The 16,552-nt window shown below is 45.3% G+C and overlaps 2 protein-coding genes across 2 annotated transcripts; one reads left to right on the top strand and one right to left on the bottom strand.

The window, feature by feature from the left end:
• Nucleotides 1–224: 224 nt before the first annotated feature.
• Nucleotides 225–4,791, bottom strand: rad51c (RAD51 paralog C). The gene is made up of 4 exons (XM_076076378.1): nt 4,652–4,791; nt 3,749–3,995; nt 3,071–3,287; nt 225–1,174 (listed from the first exon to the last, which is right to left on the bottom strand). Exons 1-4 carry the CDS (start codon nt 4,767–4,769, stop codon nt 695–697), a joined length of 1,062 nt encoding a protein of 353 aa, XP_075932493.1. The 5' UTR covers nt 4,770–4,791; the 3' UTR covers nt 225–694.
• A 3,087-nt stretch (nt 4,792–7,878) lies between these two features.
• Nucleotides 7,879–16,095, top strand: abt1 (activator of basal transcription 1). The gene is made up of 5 exons (XM_076076368.1): nt 7,879–8,297; nt 8,686–9,133; nt 14,791–14,966; nt 15,199–15,384; nt 15,525–16,095. The coding sequence occupies exons 1-5, from the start codon at nt 8,166–8,168 to the stop codon at nt 15,699–15,701; spliced, it is 1,119 nt and encodes a 372-aa protein (XP_075932483.1). The 5' UTR covers nt 7,879–8,165; the 3' UTR covers nt 15,702–16,095.
• Nucleotides 16,096–16,552: the final 457 nt, after the last annotated feature.

Genomic DNA, 16,552 nt, shown 5'->3' with positions numbered 1-16,552 from the left:
AGGGAATCCACTCAGTGGGGTAGAGCCGGCCAGAGCACCAATAGGCACGGCCTCGGTTTCTGATAGATTAACTTTAAAACCTGATATGTGCCCAAACTGTTGTAAACATTCAAGTAGACAGGATGGTGGTGTCCATCTCAACCGGGTACAGCAGGACATCATCCACATAGACATGTTTTGTACTGTACCAATATCAATTAAAACCTCTCATCGTTGGTGTTTTTAAACCTTTTTATTCAAGCCTTTATATTAAAACCTTTATATTTAATCAAAGTCAAACCTGAAGTCCAGCAGAGGTCAGAGTAACAGAGAAACAGACAAGACAGACAGACAGGAAGAGAGACAGCAGAGACAGACAGGAAGAGAGACAGACAAGACAGGAAGAGAGACAGACAAGACAGGAAGAGAGACAGACAAGACAGGAAGAGAAACAGACAAGACAGACAGACAGGAAGAGAGACAGCAGAGACAGACAGACAGGAAGAGAAACAGACAAGACAGGAAGAGAGACAGACAAGACAGCAGAGACAGACAGACAGGAAGAGAGACAGCAGAGACAGACAGGTTGTTAATGATTCTGGTTGTTTACTCTTTTTTTACTGGATCTCATGTTTGTTTGTGTTTGACTTTATTAATATTCATAAATATTACACATGGTTTTCGTGTTGTCACAGTAACTTTGGTCTCTGACCAATCAGTGGCCGGTGTCTCTCTGGCTCGCCGTTGATTGGACGGTGTGCATCTGCTCCGATTGGTCGACGTCTCTGAACCCCTCAGAAGTGATCTGGTATTGGACGGTGGCCCCAGTGTGATCTGGGGATTTAAAGATGGCAGCCAGCCGCCGTGACCCCGCCCAGTGTAGGAGGAGCCTGGAGGTGGGGGCGTGGCCCCAGGTCTCCCCGAGGGCAGGGACCTGCTGCGATTGGCAGCCACGCAGCCGGGTGGTCATCTGGTTGGTCATCAACACGGCCATGTTGTGACTGGTTGCCATGGCGATGAGCTGCTGGGCGAGGCCGTTGAGAAGGCGTGTCCTCTGAGACAGATCTTCAAAGTGCTGACGGAACGGAAACGCCACGCTGTCAATCACTAGGAGGCGGACCCTCGGGTGGTCAGACAGGAAGTCAGGCAGCAGGTGGAGCTCTGCCAGCAGCTCAACGTAGTCATGGCAACGCACCTGAGAGAGACAGCCAATCAGAATCATTACAAGCTCCTGATGTGTGATGTCATCACTAGTGGTGTAACGGACCGTTAACAATCACAGTATCAATAAAGTTTTACTTTAAATTATAACGTCGTCACGAAGCCTTCAGGATCTTTTTAGGTAAATTAATAATTAATAGTACTACCACTACCACTAACACCAACACTACCACCACCACTACCATCAACACTACCACCAACACTACCACTAACTAGGGTGCAGCGGATCACAAACCTCACGGTTCTTGAGTCACGGTTTGGATCAGCAAAGAAAAGAGACAAATATAACTTTGCTCTCCATTTATTAATTAAAGAACTTCAAGAACACTTAAAGCAAAGAACTTTGGGCTATAGTCTATAGTATATATATATATATATATATATATATATATATATATATATATATATATATATATATATATATATATATATATATATATATATATATATATATATATATATATATATATATATATATATATATATATATATATATATATATATATATATATATATATATATATATATATATATATATATATATATATATATATAGTATATAGTCTTACATAAAAACTAAGATATTGAAGATGTCCAATTTGAAAAAATAAATAACAAAAATAAAACATTCAAGAATCCTCAATTCTGTTAAGTTTAAGTGCAACATGAGGTATGTTGATGCCCTCGTCCTTTGATCAATACTGAAAGAAAGAAACAGCCAGTGAGCTAGCTTCCACTGTTTCAACTGAACTGAACGGCTAGGCAACAACTTGAGTCTATGTTTACTTCCTGTCAGGTTATGTCTTTCAAATACACAATAATGTTTACATTACTGTGAAATGGTCTACAACTTTAAAACATTGTTCAAAAATATGAGAATATCTACATTGTCTGGGGAGAGGGTCGACCTTTCTGTGGTGACTGGGATGTTACTATTGGGCCCGTCTAGCTTCACTCTGCTGCTTCTGTCAGCACCTGCCCCAGGTGTGTGTCTGTGTGACTCTCACAGAGGGGGCGTGTCTGTGGGTTCATCCCAAGTCTCTTAATTGCATCCCTGTTTCCCTCACTTGGGTCCTTTCCTTGTGTCTTAGTCCCTCCCATCAGGGATGCATGGAGGAAACCATGCGAGGAGAGAGGAAACGAGGAGATATGTTTTAAAAGACATGAGACGTCCTTTCCTCAGTTGCGTCACGTCTGTTACTGATGATCACAGCTGGATCAGCTGTCAGTCGGCTGGTAATACTGTTACTGTAAAGCTGTTAGAATTGTGGCCTATCTTCTATTTGCAATTAATATGCATTCAATCCAGTTCAATTATTTAAATGAACATGATAATCTACTCTGGCTAAGGTAACTTATCAAGAGTAAAATAATAGCTGTGATCTATACACACCTCTGCATTAGCAACCCGCTGAAATGAAGGTACAGGCACCTTAACCCTCTCATTACTTCAGGGTTCTTGGGAGCAACGTGGGACTGTTGGTACCGTTAGTACACTGGCTGTGGTCATCACAGTGAACAGTGTGATGAGAGGGCATGTGAGCCCTTGTTGCTGTAGTTTATCTCCTTGGAGCAGAGGCTGCATTTAGCATATCCTGCCTTATCAATGCATTTAAAACACTGTGACAGGGGGGGGGGGGGGATTACGTTATGTTGTTTTCCTCCTAAATCTCGATAATGACATCACCTTTCCTCCTCGTCTCACTCCAATCTGAGAAACACTGGCTGGCCAGTTGACAACTAGCGCTAACCACCGACACTATGAGATCTGTATCTGTTAATATGGATCAATGATCAGCAGGATCAGAGATTCCTTTGATGGTCTGCTACAATGTAACAGTCTGTTACCATGACGATCTGTCATCATTACCAGGAACGTGTTGGACAGGATGGTTTCCACAGTAAAGGTCGTCATGGCGACTTGTTGCTCATCGTCTTCGACCAATAAGGAGCAGTGTTGGACGGCGGCGGCGGCGATATCGACGACTCTCTGAAGCAAGAAGCTGCCCTCTGTGTCGATGTAGACTACCTGACCACCGATCCCCCCGAAACACTGAGGCACCTGAACGTCCACCGCTAGCTGCAGGCTAAGAGATGATATCATCAATAACTGTATTGATCAGCTGCAGACAAAACATTCAAAACTACTAACAATGTGCAGGTCTACCTACTTCACTGTGCGACAGTGTGTGACAGTGTGCTACATTGTGCGACAGTGTGCTACAATGTATGACAGTGTGCTACAATGTATGACAGTGTGCTACAATGTATGACAGTGTGCTACAGTGTATGACAGTGTGCTACAGTGTTACAATGTATGACAGTGTGCTACAATGTATGACAGTGTGCTACAATGTGCTACAGTGTGTGACAATGTGCTACAGTGTGCGACAATGTGTTACAATGTATGAAGGTGTGCTACAGTGTGTGACAGTGTGCTACAGTGTGTTAGTGTGCGACAGTGTGTTACAGTGTGTGACAGTGTGAGGCAGTGTGTGACAATGTATGACAATGTATGACAATGTGTTACAATGTGTGAGCTTCTGACCAAAGCTGTGTTTTTCCGACTCCTGGAGCACCACAGATTTCTGTTGTTTTCCCGAGAGGAAGTCCTCCTCCGAGAGCAGCATCCAGCTGAGAAGAAAACGTCACGATGCTCCTCAACTCTTCCTCCTTCTGCAGGAGCTCCAGAGCAGTCAGAGAGGATGATGCTCCTGCTCCTCCATCACCTCCTCCTCCCTCCTTCCTCACAGCCTGCAGCACCTCTAGCGCCTCCAGCTGGGACAGAGTGGCTTCTGCAACACAACGTCAAACATCACATCCAGTAGAGCAGCAGTCGCCACTCTAGATTAAAAGTTCATCTTCCGATCTGTCCTGACCAATCAGGAGATATTTTTCTCCCCCAGGTAACAACAGATTGACAGTTTAAAGGTTCAGTTGTTTTCTACTGTTACTCTCCAGAGAGGCCAGAACGCTAAAGTCCTGCCTAGAATAAATCAATAAAGTTGTGTTCAATGCATACATGTAAACTAAGATGGTAGTTGGCGATATAAAGTAAAATAACCCAGAACTCTGAGGTGACAGATGATAACTTCATCAGCTGACCACGAGGGCCTTTAAGTTGGTTCATGTCTTTACAATATAAAGGAGATATAGAGAAGTTACAGTTCACTAGTACACAAATAACACTGCTGGGTAGAATGTTTACGATAAAGACAATATATATAAGTAAAGTAACATGTGATACGAAGTGAAATGTGAATGTGTGAGAAGCATCATTATTTGTGTAATGATGCCAAATAAATTAGTCCACTCTGAGTTACTTAAACCTAGCTAACTCTGACCTGATCTCTGATCTCTTACTTATGTGTTGATGACGTCAGTGTTTCGTTCATGTTCCTGATAAAACCAGAAAGATAAAACGTTAAATCCTTGTTAGAGTTAAAGTTACCTTTACTGAGTTGAACTGGTTTGAGGTGCAGCAGGTCGTTGGTGAACTGGAAACCAGCGTTGACCAGTTTCCTCTTCACACTGGGACTCAGAGACAAACTAAACACAGACCTCTGCATCCTTTTGCTAACGTTAGCTTCCACTTCAAATTATCCGCCAAGACAGGTATCCCGGCATGCATTTCACCTCACCGTAGTTTCTTCTTCTTCTTCTTCTTCTTCTATGGTTCTGTTGCATTGCTGCCACCTTGTGGATCCAGACAGTTACTGCTCCATCTTTTTAATTAAACCACTAAACAGACACGTTAGTTATGTTAAGATAACCCTAACCCTTATGTTATGACCCAATCCAGCGGCTGTGACGAGGCTGTCTTATTTAAAAGACTATTTTATCATTATTATTATATTTATTCAGATGCAGCCTTCATTTCATTCGGAGGAGCGGCCCATCATATCCCAAGATGCATTGCGTGCCGGTGAAGATTTTATTAGGCTCGTTCGATTTAAGCCAGGCATGCGCAGAATCGATCACCGGCGATCGGCGCACAATGCATGCTGGGTAGATTTGCGTCCGACTTGCTCTGACGTCGTGAAAACGTGCGTAACGATGATCTCACGTGAGCGAGGCGGCCGCAAATTTTAGAGCCAGGCGATGCAGAATTGCTCTCCACGACTGCATGACCCCAGGGCATGATGGGAAACTTCTTGCTGTCTTCGGATCAAAGAGCTGATTCGCTCTTAGATTTTCTTTAGTGGAAAAGGTGGGTGACCGTGGCTCACTGGGTTAAGAGGGTTGTCTGGTGACCACAACATCGGCTGTTCAAGCCTTGGCCTTTGACGTGTCATGTGTCGCCTGTCAAAGACAGCCCACTGCTCCCCATATATAGGGATGGGTCAAATGCAGAGACAAATTTATCCTTAATTAACAGGATAAATATAGTATAAAAAAATGTAAATCCTAATTTTCTGTCTAATTGTAATACTTAACGCTAGATTGTTGGCTATTAGTCTCATTTTGTGCAATAACAATAACAATATATAAGGTTATTTATTTAGCATCTGTGAATAAAGATATTTATTGAGAAAGCCTACATCCTACTTGATGTCAACATGTTTTCAGTCAGAGCACTGAATGTGTCCATCGATTAATGATTGTGAAGCATCACAAAACGTATTAAAAGAAAAGCACAATTGTCACTGATGGAAACTTGCAGCGTTGCTTTTCCTCCGTGTGTAGCCTGTTTATGTAGCTGTGATGTTTGGACAGTTGGTTCAGTTTTTAAATTTATTAACTTTACGGTTGTATGATTTAGAAATGACGCTATCTTCACATATATTTATTTATATAAATGTTTAAATAAATATGACATCCAAGAACTAAAATATGCCCAATCTTATATCCTCAATTATAATAATAACATAGTTAAATATATAAAAAGACATCCAAACTTAAAGACCAGCAATTTAAGGGTTAAGTGTCTTGCTCAAGGACACATTGACATGCTCCTAGCGGAGCCGGGGATCGAACCGCCGCTCCTCTGATTGAAGGACGGCCCTGCGCTCCACTTAGCCACAGTCGCCCAAGATCAGTTCTAGACTATGGCTGTGTGGCATATAGGTCGGGGTCTAAAACCTTGTTGGGAAAACTGGATGTAATACAAGTGTCAAGAATATGTAGTGGGGTCTTTAAAACAACATCTGTGCCGGCATTGCAGGTAGAAATGGGGGAAATGCCGTTGGAGTTGAGAAGAATAGAGATCATGATGACATATTGGGTCAGTTTACAAGGATATAACAACTATCCAACAATAAGTGCAATTGAGCCATGCTGGGAACATGACAACAGGCCAACAAAGAGCTTTGGTTGGGTTGTTAAGAAGAAGGCTAGTGAATTAGGTTATAGGAGTTATTCTCCAGCTGTTCCTCTTTGGTTACTGCCACAGCCTGAAATTGATCTTGACCTCCTTGAACTGATGAGAGATGAACGTTGAGGAAACTGTAAGATCTTCAAGTCATACATCAATTACCACAATTAAATACAGATTTATGGATCTAAAGACCCTAAAACTGGTAGAACAGCAGCAGCAGCAGTAATCCTAGAATTCCATTATGAGTGTGGGAAGAGACTCAGTGATGATTTATCTGTTTACATGATGATGGCCATGATGATGGCCATAGTTATTGCGTTACAGTGGGTAGAGGAGGTCAGGCCAGAGAGAGTGGTGATTGCATCAGACTCATGTGCAGTGCTAACGAGTTTGACATTTTGCCACTCCAGAAGCAGAGAGGATTTACTGTTTGAAATACTACAATCATTTTTAAGAATCCATCAAATGCGGATAGCGGTTCATTTAGTGTGGGTCCATGTTGGAGTCGATGGCAATGAGAAGGCGGATAAAGCAGCAAAAAGGGCTTTGAAGAGTGGGAGAAATAACGTTAATGTAAATATAAGTAAGTCAGAAGCTAAAGTGGTGATTAAGGGACAAATCAAAAAGATATGTCAGAACGAATGTAATAAAGGGAGTATCTAAAGGATACTCTATCTATAAAGGAAGATATCTGTTTAAAGAGGAACCATTGGTTGGGAGGGGAGGATCTAGTGGACAAACTAGAAAAGAGGAGACGATTATCACAAGACTAAGGAATGGCCATACTGGTCTGAACAGTTCCCTCTATGTTATTAGAAAGCATAATAATGGAAAGTGTACATTTTGTGGAGAAGAAGAAACCGTGGACCATATTTCATTGTCCTGTCAGAGGTACGAGTGAGCGAGAGAAGTTTTGAAAAAAGGTCTAAGAGAGATTGGAGAGGAAAGCTTTAGTGACAAATGTTGGAAACGTTTTCTGGAATATTTAGAGTCAACAACACTAATGAATATAATTTGAGAAAGAAATGTATTATTATTCATTTTTTCTATTTTATTTTTTCTATATGTATATATATATATATATTTATTTATATACATATCTTTATTCATTTACACACATATGTATATGTATGTGTGTGTATATATGTATGTATTTATTTTCGTTTGGTTGTCGTATTAGAGTCCTTAGTCCACACTCCAGATCAGTGGGAGGCGGTAATGCACCCGAAAGCTGTTTGCCAACCGCCAAAAAAAGCAAAAGAAAGAAGAAGAAGAAGCAGGCGGCTGAAAACGGTCCGACTTGAACGCAGTTCTTTGTCAACGCCCCTTTCTACGTCCGCCTGCTCTCGTCTGCTTTCCAGGCGAGGCGCAGTTCAACTCGAACGAGCCTATTTTATTCAGCATGGCGGCGAGTGAAGCGGCACCATTCATTCTTAAATGTTAAAATTGGGGTTAAACTCACTCTAATATCACCGATATAAATATTGAAACCTTATAACAACACGTGTTTGTTGAAAGGATCGGTTACGTTACACCAGTAGCTGACAAGCTAGCCAACGATAGCCAGCTTGTCAGCTAACGTTTTGAACGCGACATCCAAACTGACGTCAGCTTTTTGTCCTTCTGCGGCTGCCATCTGATCTAGCCTATGAGACGAGGCGCATGCGTAGTTCATCTCAAACGAGCCTATTATGACGCTGCGTTTCGTCATCAAGACGCGACAGAGGTTCTGCACGTGAGAGCGAGCAGTTTGTGTTTTGATGAAGATTTAAAAGTGAAGGTGAGATTTATTTATAAATTCATTGTTACGGACAAAATAAACGTTTTATTGTGAAAGGAAGGGAATCCGGAAGTGATGATCAACCGATCAATAAACAGCTGATTTATATATATCTACATATTTATACTTTATACCGTCTGATCTCAGATCCTGATCGGTGGTCAATAAAGTGAACAATGATACAGATCGATAATCAACAGTGTTTCAGGGTTACCTTATAATATATATTAATACACAATGTGAATGATTAATGACGAAGTGTTAGGGTTATAATGTATATTAATACATAATATTAATGATGAAGTGTTAAAGAGCTTTAAACGGTCTGAAGACTAGAAAAGAGAAACAACTACAGTCTGTTTATCTGAGTATCTGTTTCTGTTTGTAGGAATCAATCAAAGTCATGGAGAGAAGAGAGGAAGAGGAGGAGACTACGGCTCAGATAGAGGAGGAGACTACGGCTCAGATGGAGGAGGAAGAGGAGGAGACTACGGCTCAGATAGAGGAGGAAGAGGATGCCATCCGCCATAAAACAAAAAAGGAGGAGGAGGAGGAAGAGGAGGAGGAGGAGGAAGAAGAAGAAGAAGAAGAAGAGGAGGAGGAAGGAGCTGCTGCAGAGAGAGGAGGAGGAGAAGAAGATGATGAAGATGATGGTGCGGAGCTGAAGAAGAAGACGACCAAACAGAGAGCTGTTGTCTTCACTTCCTCTCCAGACAGGAAGTGTGTTCCAGGTATTATTTACCTGGGTCACATTCCTCCGAGGCTCCGCCCCAAACACCTGAGGAACCTGCTGTCGGTGTTTGGAGAGATCGGACGCATCTTCCTCCAACCTGAAGGTACAAATACACATTAAATACACATTGAATATATGTGTATATACGTATATGTATGTATACATACATAAACACTCACCGCCCACTTGATTAGGCACACCTGTTCAATTGCTTGTTAACACAAATAGCTAATCGGCCAATCACACGGCAGCATCTCAATGCCTTTAGGCCTCTAGATGTGATGAAGACGAGCATCAGAATGAGGAAGAAAGGGGATTTAAGTGACTTTGAACGTGACATGGTTGTTGGTGCCAGACGGGCTGGTCGCAGTATTTCAAACTGCTGATCTACTGGGATTTTCACCCACAACCATCTGTAGGGTTTACAGAGAATGGTCCTAAAAAGAGAAGATCTCCAGTGAGCGGCAGGTGTGTGGACCAAAGGCCTCGTTGAAGTCAGAGGTCAGAGGTCAGAGGAGAATGGGCAGAGTGGTTGGACACGATAGAAAGGCAACAGTAAGTAGAATATAGAAATAAACAAGAAAAATATAAAAACCAGGACATTTAAGACAACAAAGTAGAACAGAGAAACTAAGCATAAACATTTAACATTGAACTACGATGTAATATATAAATATATATCGAAGAATATAAACAACAATGACAATGGATTCAGGAGATTAGTGCAAACAGAGGTAGTAGTGCAGTTTGACTGATCAACTGTTCATCAGAGTGACAGCAGAGAGAAGCTGTTCCTGTGTCTGCTGGTTTTGGCGTACAGAGCTCTGTAGCTCCCTCCAGAGGGGAGGAGGTGAACAGCTTGTGTCCAGGGTGTGAGGGGTCTGCAGAGATGTTTCAGCCGTTTCCTGACTCTGGAGGTGTACAAGTCCAGGATGGAGGGCAGGCTGGAACCAATGATCCTCTCTGCAGACCTGACAGTCCGTTGTAGTCTGTTCCTGTCCTGTGTCGAAACCACACAGTGATAGAGGAGCAGAGAACAGACTGGATGATGGTGGAGTAGAACAGGATCAGCAGCTCCTGAGGCAGGTTGAACTTCCTGAGCTGGAGCAGGAAGTACAACCTCTGCTGGGCCTTTTTCCTGATGGTGTTGATGTTGGGGGCCCACTTGGGAGATTGTGTGGGGGGGGTCTCCTATAGTTGGTGAGTACTTACATTACATTACATTAGTCATTTAGCAGACGCTTTTATCCAAAGCGACTTACAATAAGTGTATTCAACATCGGTTTTCGAGAGAACAACTAGTCACCAGAAGTAATAAGTGCATGTCCCTACCTCAAACAAGCATCTAAGAGCATAAACCAGAGCCAACGTACAGTGCAGAAACAAAGGAATGCAATAAGTGCCACAAGCTAATATAAAAACAATAAGTGCAATAAGCTAGTATGAATACAGTAGATGCTAGGTAAGTGCTAAGCGGAAGGGTAGGCCTTCTTGAAGAGGTGAGTTTTCAGCCTGCGCCGAAAGATGGGCAGCGACTCTGCCGTCCTGACGTCAGTGGGGAGTTCATTCCACCACTGTGGGGCCAGGACAGAAAACAGCCGCGACCGGGTCGATCGGCCGCAGGGACCTCTGAGCGACGGGGCAACCAGTCGCCCCGAGGTAGCAGAGCGAAGTGGTCGGGCCGGGGTGTAGGGCTTGACCATGGCCTGGAGATAGGAAGGAGCTGTTCCTTTCACTGCCCTGTAGGCTAGCACCAGAGTCTTAAACTGGATGCGGGCTCTTACAGGTAGCCAGTGTAGAGAACGGAGAAGGCAAGTTGTGTGGGAGAACTTGGGGCGATTGAACACCAGGCGAGCTGCAGCTTTCTGGACAAGCTCCAGAGGTCTGATGGCCAGCGCCGGGGCTCCGGCAAGTAGTGAGTTGCAGTAGTCCAGGCGGGAGATGACAAGAGCCTGGATTAGCACCTGCGCCGTCTCATCAGTGAGGAAGGGGCGAATCCTCCTGATGTTGTAGAGCAGGAATCTGCAGGAGCGTGTAACCGATGCAATGTTTGCTGAGAATGACAGTTGGTCATCCAGGGTCACACCCAGGTTTCTCGCAGTCTGAGTTGGCGTCACCACGGTATCATCAATGGTGATGGACAGGTCTCGGTGCGGGCAACCCTTCCCCGGGAGGAACAGTAGCTCGGTTTTGTCCAGGTTGAGCTTGAGGTGGTGTGTCGTCATCCACTTCGAGATGTCAGCCAAGCACGCAGCGATGCGTGCCTCCACTTGAGTGTCCCCGGGGGGAAATGACAAGACCAGCTGGGTGTCATCGGCATAACAATGGTAAGAGAAGTCATGCGAGCGAATAACAGAACCCAGAGATGTTGTGTAGAGCGAGAAGAGAAGGGGGCCCAGGACTGAGCCTTGCGGAACTCCCGTAGTCAGTATGCGTGGTTCCGACACAGAGCCCCTCCATGACACCTGGTAGGATCGACCTGTCAGGTAGGATGCAAACAGGGAGAGTGCAGAGCCTGAAACGCCCATCCCCTCGAGGGTGGATAGGAGGATCTGGTGGTTAACAGTGTCAAACGCCGCAGACAGGTCCAGGAGAATCAGGACAGAGGAGAGAGAGTTAGATCTCGCTGCATGAAGCGACTCCGTCACCGCAAGGAGGGCTGTCTCAGTCGAGTGACCCACTTTGAACCCGGACTGGTGAGGGTCCAAGAGGTTGTTTTGGTGGAGATAGGAGGATAGTTGAGTAAAGACAGCACGTTCAAGTGTTTTGGAAAGAAAGGGTAGAAGAGACACCGGTCTGAAGTTCTTGACATCAGAGGGGTCAAGTGATGGTTTCTTCAGAAGGGGGGTGACTCTAGCAGTCTTGAAAGCCGTGGGAAAGTATCCTGAAAGAAGAGATGTGTTCATGAGGTGGGTGAGAAAAGGAAGGAGTTCAGTCGCAATAGACTGAAGAAGAGGGGATCGGGTCAAGGGAGCACGTGGTGGGGCGGTTAGATGTAACAAGGTTGAGGACCTCGTTAGGGGAGAGGGGAGCAAGATAGGGTAAGATGGGGCATGGAGAGGGGAGGGAGAGCTGTGGGGGAAGAGCTGGAGATGGTAGAGAGGGAGAGGGTGGACAGGGGGGCTGAGAGAAGGAGGATCTGATATCGTTTACCTTCTTGTCAAAGAAGTTGGCGAAATCGTCAGGGAGAAGGGAGGACGTAGGAGGAGGGGGTGGGGGTTGGAGGAGTGAAGAGAAAGTTTCGAAGAGTTTTTTAGGATTGGAAGCAGAGGTTAGGATTTTGGAGCGAAAGAAAGCAGCTTTAGCAGTAGATAGAGTGATGGAAAAAGTGGAAAGAAGAGCTTGGAAGTTAAGAAGGTCCCCCGGGAGCTTGCCTTTTCTCCATTTACGCTCAGCCTCTCTTAGGCTCCGTCTGTCATTACGCACTGAGTCCGACAGCCACGGGGCAGGTGGGGTTGGCCGTGCAGGCCTGGAGGTGAAGGGACAGAGGTTGTCCAAAGAAGAGGAAAGGGTGGAGAGGAGAAGATCAGTAGCAATATCAGGGGATAGGAGAGAGAAGGCTTCAGGGTCAGGGAGAGCAGAGGTAACAGAAGATGAAAGATCAGCCGGGGAGAGGGAGCGGAGATGACTACGGGTAGAAACCAAGTGGGTAGGTGGTGGAAGTACGGGGGGAGAGGAGAGGGAGAGGGAGTACGACATGAAATAGTGGTCAGAGAGCTGGAGGGGAGTGACGGAGAGGTTAGCAGTAGAACAGTGTCTAGTGAAGATAAGATCCAGCTGGTTGCCGGCCTTGTGGGTAGGAGGAGAAGAGGCGGGGTAAAGGTCAAATGAGGAGAGGAAGGAAAGAAGCGGTTCTAATTTATCAGTCTGGATGTTAAAGTCTCCGAGCAGGATGAGTGCGGAGCCATCATCATGGAAGTGTGAGACTAATGTGTCGAGATCTTCCAAGAACTCACCAAGAGGGCCTGGTGGGCGATACACAACAGCAATGGTGAGCTTGACTGGATAAGTGACAGTAACCGCATGAAATTCGAAAGAGGACGGGGAGAACTGAGGAACCGAGACAAGAGTGTATTTACATTTTGGGGAAATTAGCAGGCCAGTACCACCACCCCGCCTCGCAGCTCTGGGAGTGTGAGAGAAAGAGTACACTTCTGACAGAGCTGCAGGTGTGGTGGTATTTTCTGGCGTGATCCAGGTCTCAGTTAGAGCAAGAAAGCTGAGAGAGAGCAAGGAAGCGTAGCCCGAGATAAACTCAGCTTTCGGCACTGCCGACTGGCAATTCCAGAGCCCTCCCGATACCACTTGCTCAACATGAGCTGAGAGAGTAGGATAAATGAGGTTAGCGGGGTCACGGCACCTGGGAGTGGCCCAATGTCCAGGCCTCTTTACGCTGACAAGGAGTCGTTGGCTTTACAATGTAGCTCCTCTTTGCTACCCTGATCTCCCTCGTCAGTGTGTTTCTGGTCTGGTTGTACAGGATCCTGTCCCCACTTCTGTAGGCCTCCTCCTTGGCCCGACGAAGCTGCCTGAGTCTTGCAGTGAACCAGGTTTATTGTTGTTATACGTGCAGAAGGTTTTAGTCGGCACACACACATGTCCTCACAAAGACTGATGTATGATGTCACAGTGTCAGTGAGCTCATCCAGGTCTGTAGCAGCAGCCTCACAAACACTCCAATCAGTGCAGACAAAGCAGGACTGTAGCTCCAGCTTTGCCTTGTTAGTCCATCTCCTCACAGTCTTCACCTCAGGCTTTGCAGATTTTAATTTCTGCCTGTAGGTCGGGAGAAGATGAACCAGACAATGATCAGAGAGTCCCAGAGCTGCACGGGGGACTGAGTGATATGCGTCCTTTATTACAGTGCAGCAGTGGTCCAGTGTGTTTTTGTCCCTGCTGCTACACTTAATATGCTGTCTGTATTTAGGCAGTTCTTTGCTGAGCTTTGCTCTGTTGAAGTCCCCAAGAACAATGAGCAGGGAGTCTGGGTGTTTGTGCTCCGTGTTGTTGATCTGCTCAGCCAGGTGTTGGAGCGCCTCACTCACACAGGCCTGAGGATGTAGACACCGACCAGAATGAACGAGGAAAACTCCCGCGGTGAATAAGAAGGTTTGCAGTCTAGTGAGGGCTGCATGATTCCTTTGACACTGTGACATCTGTACACCAGCCTTCGTTTATGTAGAAGCAGATTCCTCCTCCCCTCGTTTTCCCCGACAGCGCCGTTACGCGGTCCGCTCGGAGGAGTTGGAAGCCCGGCAGATGTAGTGCGCTGTCCAGGATGTGCTCACCGAGCCAGCTTTCAGTGAAGCACAGGGCGGCGGATCTGCTAAAGTCTGTTTGCTTTGTTGAGGAGCAGCAGCTCATCCATCTTGTTGGCCAGAGAGCGGACGTTCGCCAGATGGCTTGACGGGAGCGCAGTTCTGAGTCTCCGCTGCTCCTCCAACTAAAAGCTCTGTAAAACTTTCCGGTTCGATGAAAAAGTTTGACCGTTGGATTGTCTGATGTTTAAAAGTTCCTCCCTGCTGAATGTGGTCAGAGAGGGAGAGGCTGCCATATATACATGTTTGACCAGGTTTAGTGAAATGCACTCTGGGAGTCGTAAAAAAGACAAAAAAACCTTTTCAACATCTCTACTATTTCCTCTCCCTCTGTCCTTGTATCCTCTGTCCTCAGGTGATGAGATGATGGGTTTCATTGCCTTTTTATATTTCCTGATCAATGATTATTGATCTTGTGTATTTTCTGATTATTGATCGTCAGATGGCCAGGTGAGGAGGAGGAAGAGGAGGTCTGGGTTGAGGAGGTGTGACTTCACTGAAGGATGGGTGGAGTTCAGAGATAAACGATTGGCCAAGAAGGTGGTGTCTTCTCTCCACAACACGCCGATGGGAAGCAGGAAACGCCAACGATTCTCCTCCGACCTCTGGTCCATCAAGGTACAGTCTGCTCGGTAACCCATGACATCACAGGAATACTGTGACATCACAGTCATGGTTGCATCCTTATTATTATGAATTATTTACCTTTTATTTAAGATCGGAGTTAACCGTAACCCCGATCTTAACCCTGACCCTGGATCTTCATGAGTCCTGAGATCTTCAGTGGAACCTGAAGCTCTGACCCAGAACAGACTGAGACCAGGTCTTTGTCCTCTGTCTGTCTCTGTAGTACCTGCACCGGTTCCAGTGGACTCACCTGAGCGAGCGGCTGGCCTACGAGCAGACGGTCCTCCAGCAGAGACTCAGGACCGAAGTGTCTCAGGCGAAGAGAGAAACCAACTTCTACCTGAACAACGTGGATAAGAGCTCTCACATGGACAACCTGAGGAGGAAGAGACAGAGAGATGGAATACAGGTACTTCTATTTAGTCAAGGGGCTCTAATATCTGTACTTCAGATAGAAAGAGAATAAACAGAACTGTTTGAGAACAGACAGGAAATGGATCCCAGAGGATGTCTAAAGAGTCACATGACCTGTTAAATGTTTGTCGTCAGGTGGACGAGAGGACGTGGGACTTCACTCAGCGTCAGACGGAGGAAGAGATCCAGATGAAGAAGAAGAAAGACTCTGTTACTCAGAAGCACCTGGACAAGGCCCGCCTCATACAGCAGAAGAGCCAATCAAACGTCTCACTGCTAGCCAAGATCTTCAACTCCAACCAATCAGTGTGACAGCACAGAGACGGCTCATTGGCTGCTAGACAAGATTGTTTCCATGGAAACAGGAGGCAGATTGTAGTGCACTGGTGATGACATGCCCATCTTCACCAACCAATCACAGGCCAGTCTGAGCAGGGGGCGGAGCCTTCTGAATTCTGTTCCCAACTTAACCAGTTAGTTAAGGCCTTAACGAGCTCGTTAACCAGTTAGTTAAGGCCTTAACGAGCTCGTTAACCAGTTAGTTAAGGCCTTAACGAGCTCGTTAACCAGTTAGTTAAGGCCTTAATGAGCTCGTTAAGTCGTCTGTGTGTGTGTGTGTATACACACATATAACATTTATCATGTATTTTATTGCATGAAGCGCTATTGCTTGTATGAAAAGAATAAAGAGTGATATTGACTTATATTTATGTGTGAAATATATATGTACTAGTGCTGGGCAAGTTAACGCGTTATTATGGCGTTAACGCATTCATTAATTGACGCCGACAATTATTTTATAGCGCGTTAACGCATTTTTTTATTTTGAAAGTCCGTGGAGGAAGTATAGATAAACAAAAGCAAGACAAGCTAACAGATGCTACAGAGAAGTGGATACAAACTGCAGCCGGTTAGAATACACAGCGTTACAACGTGCACCAGCTGTTGCTCTGCCTGGAGACTACTGGACATCGCTGCGGTAAAGTCAGCAGACACTTACATGTTAGTGCACCTATATGCTGAAATTCACGGTAAACGCATTCAAACGGCACAGATCGGGAGCGAGCGAAGGTTAGCGGAAAGATTAACGTGAGACAACTTCCGGTTTCTTCAGACGACCATCCGGTTTTCAGAATAAGATGCCAACAAAGTATGAATTATAT

This window comes from Anarhichas minor, unplaced genomic scaffold (assembly GCF_050575085.1).
Source record: "Anarhichas minor isolate MPS153535 unplaced genomic scaffold, ASM5057508v1 ptg000056l, whole genome shotgun sequence".
NCBI lineage: Eukaryota > Metazoa > Chordata > Actinopteri > Perciformes > Anarhichadidae > Anarhichas > Anarhichas minor.
This window is presented reverse-complemented; position numbering and strand designations above follow the sequence as displayed.

Coding starts and splice junctions, on each gene's coding strand:
- rad51c (XM_076076378.1), bottom strand. CDS start 4,769: ATGCAGAGGTCTGTGTTTAGTTTGTCTCTGAGTCCCAGTGTGAAGAGG. Junction 3,996..4,651: donor ACCAGTTCAACTCAGTAAAG/GTAACTTTAACT, acceptor GTTGTGTTGCAG/AAGCCACTCTGTCCCAGCTG. Junction 3,288..3,748: donor GTCGGAAAAACACAGCTTTG/GTCAGAAGCTCA, acceptor ATCATCTCTTAG/CCTGCAGCTAGCGGTGGACG.
- abt1 (XM_076076368.1), top strand. CDS start 8,166: ATGAGACGAGGCGCATGCGTAGTTCATCTCAAACGAGCCTATTATGAC. Junction 14,967..15,198: donor CCGACCTCTGGTCCATCAAG/GTACAGTCTGCT, acceptor CTGTCTCTGTAG/TACCTGCACCGGTTCCAGTG. Junction 15,385..15,524: donor GACAGAGAGATGGAATACAG/GTACTTCTATTT, acceptor GTTTGTCGTCAG/GTGGACGAGAGGACGTGGGA.